This window comes from Myotis davidii, unplaced genomic scaffold (assembly GCF_000327345.1).
Source record: "Myotis davidii unplaced genomic scaffold, ASM32734v1 scaffold1757, whole genome shotgun sequence".
NCBI lineage: Eukaryota > Metazoa > Chordata > Mammalia > Chiroptera > Vespertilionidae > Myotis > Myotis davidii.
In genome coordinates this window covers 199,260-207,064 of record NW_006288116.1, presented here as the reverse complement: position 1 = coordinate 207,064, position 7,805 = coordinate 199,260, and the positions used below count along the sequence as shown (strand labels likewise).

General features: G+C 43.4%; 1 protein-coding gene across 2 annotated transcripts in view; it reads left to right on the top strand.

The window, feature by feature from the left end:
- Positions 1–7,805, top strand: part of LOC102759091 (guanylate-binding protein 6-like) — a 30,514-nt gene that overhangs the window by 14,238 nt on the left and 8,471 nt on the right. Inside the window, exons 7-11 of one of the 2 annotated variants that reach the window (XM_015561441.1) lie at positions 2,025–2,305; positions 3,013–3,225; positions 4,382–4,484; positions 4,802–4,995; positions 5,951–6,122. In XM_015561441.1, coding sequence (XP_015416927.1) covers positions 2,025–2,305; positions 3,013–3,225; positions 4,382–4,484; positions 4,802–4,995; positions 5,951–6,122 — 963 coding nt within the window. Of the gene's footprint in view, positions 1–2,024; positions 2,306–3,012; positions 3,226–4,381; positions 4,485–4,801; positions 4,996–5,950; positions 6,214–7,805 lie in introns of those variants that run through there. The other variant, XM_006759895.2, reaches the window with a different exon arrangement.

The window sequence follows — 7,805 nt, the reverse complement described above, 5'->3', positions numbered from 1 at the left end:
TACTAGTGGCCTGGTGCATGAAATTTGTGCACCATAAAAGGGGATTAATTAGAGGAAATATTTTAATATTGCTATTTGCCCTTTATAATAGAGGTGTCAGAGATGAAAGAAAATTAGTAAAATGTATATGAAAATCTCCCTCCTGTCAGATTCTGGGGCTTGCACTGTGGGACCCAGAGTCAAGTCCCTGCCCAACCGCGCATACCTCAGACCTGGCTGGCCCCACCCCCATGGGGCAAGATTCTTTCCCATCAAGCCCTTCCAGGGAGGGGGGCACAACCTCAGGTCTCCCGTCAAGCCCCGCTGGTTGGGGGGTGCAGCCTCAGGTCCCCTGTCAAGCCCCACTGGGCAGGGGTTGCAGCCTTAGGTCCCATTGCCTGGGACAGGGTGCGTGGCCTGAGGTCCTCTGGCCTGGCCTGGGGTGGGGGGCATGCCTTGAGGTTCCCCGTCAAGCCATTGGGGGGGTGCAGCCTGAGGTCCCTGGCCTGGCACCGGGTTCAGGGGGTGGCCTCAGGTCCCCTGGCCCGGTCCCAGGGCGGAGGATGTGGCCTGAGTTCTTCCATCCAGCACTGCCAGTTGGGGACATGGCCTGAGCTCTCCCAGACTGGCGCCAGGGCTGGGGGCTTGGCCTGAGGTCCCCAGTGAAGCCCTACTGTGTGTGTGGGGAGGTGCAGCATGATGTCCTCTGTCAAGCTCTGCCCAGTGGGGGATGTGTACTGGGGTCCCCCGTCAAGCCCTGCCCAGCAAGGGGTACAGCTTTAGGTCTCCCAGCTTGGCGCCAGGGTGGGGGCGCAGCCTGAGGTCCCCCGGCTCAATACTGGGGAAGAGGGCATGGCCTGAGGTCCCCTGTCAAGTACCACCAGGTGGGGGGTGCAGCCTCAGGTCCCTGCTGATTGCTTGTTAAGGCTTGTTATGGGAACTTGGCCTCCACTGTGGGCGCAGCCATCTTGACCATTACAGCATGATGGTCAATTTGCATATTCCCTCTTTATTAGATAAGATGAGAGTTGCAAGAGGCATACAGAGGATATTTTGGGTGTTTAGACCAATTTAATAATGCACATTAGCCCATAAAGTTCTGAAAACTTATGGGAATCTTGAGAATTCAGAAAAAAATAGGATCACATTTACCCTGCCTCATCTGTCTACAATTTGCTCCTAAGATTTTCAACGGGAAATTATGTTTTCCAGATATCCTTTAGTGTGTTAGATAAAGATTAATATTGAATTATGTTAGCCTTGTGGTCTGAAGAAACATACAAATTAAGAGTCAATGGGATAATAGTGTTACTGGAGGAAATACGTTCTTCTGTGGTGTTGTGTGAAAGGAATTTGAGGGACCCTTATGTAGGAGGAGTTTTACGTGATAATGGCAAGGATTATTAAAGTGAAAAGCAAAGTACACTCTCAGGGAGACAGAGAGCTGGCAGGCTAGTGGGCAGATACTGCCCTGGGGTATTTGTGAACCTTCCCCATTTTTATTTTTGGGTTTGGAAAAGGGCAGCCTTTCTTCACAACTATCCAATCTGTTTCCTGTCTTCTTCAGGGCTTGTACCCTTCCCCTATGCAATCTTTTCCCAGATTTTTCCAGGTTTGTGCCGTCCGTCACTTATGGTCTGAATTTTGTCTCTTTTTGCACATGCTTCTTAGTTCCACTTGGTTATTTGGCTCTTACCTCACAGGTACTTAGTATAGAAATTTTACCTCTGCGCCATTTTTCTTCATCTTGGAACTCCCCAGGGTGACTGTAAGGCTGTTTTTTCCTACTTAATCAGGCTTTATCGGACTCTGATTTCATTAGCTCCCTGGTCACTTGTTAATATCCAACTAACTGTATACTACAATAATAGTAGAAGGAAGTGGTGAGTTTGTGTGTATGTGTGTGTGTGTGCATATATGTGTGTTTGTGTGTGACAGAAAGAGACAGAAAGGCAGAAAGAGACATTTAGAAATGTAATCTCACATAAATGGATCGCATTGAGTGATAAATTGATATTTATCCCTTAAATTTCCTGGCTTATTAGGACTTAGGACTCTGGTGGTGACTTATGTGGATGCCATCAACAATGGATCAGTGCCATGTTTGGAGAATGCGATGACAACTCTGGCCCAAATTGAGAACTCCAGAGCTGTTCAGAAGGCAGCCAACCACTACAGTGAGCAGATGGCCCAGAGAGTGAGCTTCCCCACAGACACCCTACAGGAGCTGCTGGACCTGCACACAGCCTGTGAGAGGGAAGCCATTGCAATCTTCATGGAGCACTCCTTCAAGGATGACAACCAGGCGTTCCAGAAGAATCTTGTGGTACTTTGCCTTAGTATTTATTTACCCTTTGAGACCTTTCCATTGTAAATTAAACCTGGAAGATCTTTTCTGACCCCAGTCCTCCGCTCTCACTCATGGATCGAGTAGTCTGGATTCTTATGAGGGACAGAGTTCAAAAGACTGCAATTTCTTCTTCCCCTCCCAACAAACCTCAGGTACTTTATATAAAAATTTATCTGGTCTCTGATGAATAATTAGCATAGACATCTTTCTGAACTGCATACTTATATTGAATTCAAGCCTGCCCTGAATATCCAAGTCATTCCTTGGCTAGTCACTTTCTTGAAGACACTCTGCCATTCTCAGGAACAAAATGTCTCTTAACAGATTCTCATACCAGGCTACTTTCAACTCCTATGGCTCCTTGTTGTATCATTTTGTCATTGAAGATGGAATTAACAAAAGTAACAGCTACAAGGAGCCATAGAGATAAGATAATTCAACACCAATATTATTGATGAAGAACCTGAGACCCAAGTGGGTTAGAAGCTTTCCCCTGCCTCACATGGAATTTTCAGGGTTGTGAGTAAAGGAAACCTTGTAATTCCTGTTTTATTCCATGTCCTTCTCCAACAGAATGCCTTTCTCATGAAGACCACAGCTAGACTTCCTTCCACCAGGTTCTTTGGAACTTTTTCTCCTCTGTTCCTTTCTCCTGGTGACAGCCCTCTATACTTCCCTTTCAGGAAATCATAAAGGATAAGCAGGATAAGATCTTGCTGCAGAATGAAGAGGCATCTGTTAAATTCTGCCAGGAAAAACTTGAGCAGCTTTCCAAGTCTCTCATGGAAGGTATTTCAGCAGGCATTTTCTCTGTTCCTGGTGGTCACAAGCTCTACATGGAAACAAAGGAAAGGATTGAACAGGACTACTGGCAAGTGCCCAGGAAAGGATTGAAGGTGAGGAATAAGGGGAGCATAGAGGTCCTACAGATTAAAGTCAAGAAGGTCTCCTGGAAATCGATCATGGCATCAGTTGTGGGTAATATGGGAACATGGGGATATCATGACTGTTTTAGCATCGAAGGCCAGTTATTTTGTCTTTCTTTCTATAGAGAATCAAAATGCCCATTCTCAAAAATGAATATAGATTTCTGAAATCCATAAGAGACACAGGAGAAATAATCATTTTCCATCCAACAATATTATATTCAGTGTGTCAAAGCCAGGCAATTTACAAGGTAAAGTCAGAGCCTTTGTGTTTAAGACAGATCAAAAGAGAAAAGGAAGTCAAACATGTAGACAATTGCTAACACAGGGTTATCATAGTTATCAACCTGAGATAATTGGCTACGTAGGTGATGATACAAGTAATAACATTAAATGACAATGCAATTAGTATTTATTGAGCTCTTACTGTTAAGACATAATATTGAGCTCTTTCTCTAGAATTTGAATTATTATCCTTTATATAGCATTAGGATGCATCTATACTTTTTTCAACATTTTACACATCTGAACTGAGAGGCAGAAATGGGTTAAAATGACTTGCCTAGAGTTACAGTCAGCAAGTGGTAAAGGAGAGCAGGAGCACTAATTGGAGACAATGTTTCTCCCTGGAAAGCAAATATACAAAAACACCAGAGACAGTGGGTTTGTAGAACGGAACATGGTCTCACTGTCCGGAACGCAGAGTGAAGAGAAGAAAGTATTACTGGGAGAGAGACTGCAGGGAGTATGAAGAGCTCTAGTCCCTCTAAGGAGCTTGGAAACTGTGAAATCATTATGCAGTTTTTTAAAAAATGTATTTTATTGTTTTCTTTTTACAGAGAGGAAGGGAGAGGGATAGTTAGAAACATCAGTGAGAGAGAAACATCGATCAGCTGCCACCTGCACACCCCCTATTGGGGATGTGCCCGCAACCAAGGTACCTGCCCTTGACCGGAATCGAACCTGGGACCCTTGAGTCCGCAGGCTGGCTGATGCTCTATCTATTGAGCCGGTAGGGCTGATGCAGTTTTAATCATGAAGGGAAAATTACATGGACATACTTCGTTTTGCAGCACTATTTTTCCCAGGGAAAATCAAAGTTCTTTGTTCCTTCTTGTCTCCTCAGGCACATGAGGTTCTCCAGAGGTTCCTGCAGTCGCAGGCAGCAACAGAGAGTTCCATCCTGCAGGGAGACAAAGGGCTCACAGAGGAGATGAAGGCCATAGCAGGTAAGGGTAAAGGCAGGGCTCACAATGAGTGTCAGGTACCTGCACTGTCCTTTGACAGCTGTGAGAACAAATCTTCCTGACACAAGGAGCTTTCTCATCTTCTGTGGGACATACTCTCTAACTCTGAAAACACCAGGGCACATCAGCCAGCCAGGGCCTTTCCCATCACACTCTGATATGAGCTCTTGATGGTGTGGCAAGGGAGCAATTCAGGATCTTCCACCTCCCTTACCAGTTTGTTTTGTTCTCAGAGCTCAGGAAGGTAGAGATTAGTACTCACCTAATTTTCTTTCCTCTGTCAAACCTCCCTGGGGCAGCGGAGCGGGCCAGAAAGGAGGCAGCTGAGAAGGAACAGGAGCTGCTGAGACAGAAACTACAGGAGCAGGAGCAGCAAATGGAGGCACAGAAGAGGAGTCGGGAGGAAAATATATTGCAACTGAAGGAGAAGCTGGAGAGGGAACGAGAGAATATATTAAGAGAGCAGAATATGATATTGGAGCATAAATTAAAGGTAAGTCCTGCCATGGCCTCAGTAGTGCTCCATGGTCATTGTCCTGGTACCTCAGGTGGGATGCAGAATGTTACAGCAAGACCATGGAGGCAACACCATTGCCATTTACTACTTGTGATTTGCTAAAACCTTGAATCTTCCCCTTGTCCCCTTTCTTTGTAAAAAGTATCTTTGAAATCTACTCTGTGCATACACTCTGGAGTGGTCAGGACAAGCGTCTCATCTCTGAATACTTGTAGAATATAAATAGGGTTTGAGGTGATATTTTAGGTTATTTGGAAATGATCTTATTTGGACTGAATAAATAGGTATTTGAAATACATGTATTTGTTATTACCATCAACTGGTTTGCTTTACCAAGATCATTGCCTATTATCAGGAACCCTATTACCACCTAAAGACTCTAAGGTAGATCTTTGGTGACAATAAACTATCAGAAATGTCCAGATTAAAAGAACAAGGATGTGACAGCTTCAAACCTGCTGCATTGTTCCCAAGTATGGAGAGTCTACCCAAGTTATCATATAGCAAAGGAAGCATTCCTGATTGGCTATCTGTACATGTTCATAATAGAGTTCTAGAATATGTATAATTTCCCATTTTTTTTCTGCATTTTGGTTGGTCATATTATTCCAAGTGGGACTGAGAATTAGTATGAGCAGATTAATGTTACTTCTCAACTGGTATTATGACTGGCACATAGTACATTTGTCCTCAGGCTTGGCTTAACATCCTAGCAAAACCCTATGGATATGTGAATATTTGAAAGACTGTAAACTATGCTTTCTTTCAGTATTTAGGTCCAAGACAGAATTATTCCTTGTTGAAAAATTATCTTTGGTTGTATAAGTGAGAACAATTTTAAGAGTAGAAGGAAAGAATTCTTAAATATAAAATGTAATTTTTGAAAAACATGGGAATTTAAAATGTTTATTTCCCTTCTCACTTTTTTTAGGTTCAAGAAGATTTGCTTAGAGAAGGATTTAAAAAGAAATCTGAAGAGATGAATGCAGAGATCAATCATTTGAGAAATATGATTGGTAGTACTCAAAGTGATAATAGTCCCTTGATGACACAAATCATGGAGAGACTTGCCAGTGAAATTGACTCAATATGTTGTGCATCTGGTAAATTTTTTAGTAATGTTTTGAGAGGTTTTGGCTCACTATTTAAAGATAAATAGTTCTCCTTTGAAATGAAGTATAGAATGTGGATATATGCTATGGCTTGTTTTTGGTGTGTATTTGTTTTGATTTCATTTATCCAAGTCTTAAACATGAAAAGTGCCTACTAAAGGATATCAATGCCTAGCCCTCATTAGATAGGATAAATGCCCATAGGCTTTGATATAGCATGTTTCCTTAATGAAACATACCAGTACATTTTTGAATAAATATACTTACAATTAATCAAGTTATCACTGTAAATGGCAAAAGACTGGAAACTACTAATGAATTCATCTATATAAATTGGTAATATAAATTTAACATTTGCATATGGTGGAATATTATGCATCCAGTAAATAGAGAATTCAACTCCATTTTTATAAATATACAACAATCTTAAAAATACATTTTAAAATTAGGTGCACAAGAAGTGTATAATGTGTTTACAGGAAAAATGTAATTCCTGTGTGCAATCATATGTATGTGTACACATTGAATATGTATAGGAGCCCTGAAAGAAGTAATATCAGTTCCTACTTGGAAGAAGTGGGTGAGATCAGGGTAATCAAGTCACATGCTTTTCATTATATACTCTTTCTTTTGAATCCTGTAATGAAATTTTATAAATAAATAAATAACAAAGAAAATGTAAAGTGTAATACTAATCTATACTAATAAAAGTGTAATGTGCTAATTATAGACTGGGAGACCACCTGGGGAGGGCAGTTGGGGGCGATCAGGCCAGCGGTGGGGTGGGGTGCAGTTGTTGTGACCAGACTAGCATGCAGAGTGGTTAAAGTCAATCGGGCAGGTAGGTAGGTGAGCAGTTTGGAGCCAGCTGTCCTGTATTGCAAGAGGGATGTGAGACTGTCAGTTTAGGCCCACAGGGATCGGGCCTAAACCAGCAGTCGGACATTCCCTGAGGGGTCCCAGGTTGGAGAGGGAAGGTCGATCTGAGGAACACCCCCCATGCAAGAGTTTCGTGCACTGGGCCACTAGTCCTATCTAATAAAAGAGAAACATGGTAATTAGCCATACATCCGCTACCCTTTCCATTGGCTAATCAGGGCAATATGCAAATTAACTGCCAGCCAGATGGAGGCCGGCAGCCAGGCAGCTTAAAGCAAACATGAGGCTTGCTTGCTTCAGTGACGGAGGACTGCAACATTCCCCGCCGGCCTTGCCAGCCTCTGAGCCTGCAGTTTAAGAAACACTGTAACAAATATAGAAGCTAAACAAAACCCCAGAAACCTGCTTTTAGAGAGCCCAGGATCACAGAGCTGGAGTTATACATTGTTTCGATTATAGAACCCAAACAAACCAGATACCTGCTTTCAACAGTGGAGGCCTAAGAGCTGGAGCCTCAGAGCTAAAGCTGGCCCAGAATTTAAAAAAAAAAAGAAAAAAAGGAGTGGTTGGGAGCTTCAGTCACCCACCAGCCTGAAAACGGTCCTAAGCCACTCACCAAGGCTGGCCAGGCACCCCAGTGGGGACCCCCACCCTGCAGGGGGTGTGACCAGCTGCAACAGCTATCATCCCCTCACCTAGGCTGGCCAGGCACCCCAGTGGGGACCCCCACCCTAATCCAGGACCCCTTTCAGGGCAAACCACCCAGCCCCCCCCCATGCACCAGGCCTCTATCCT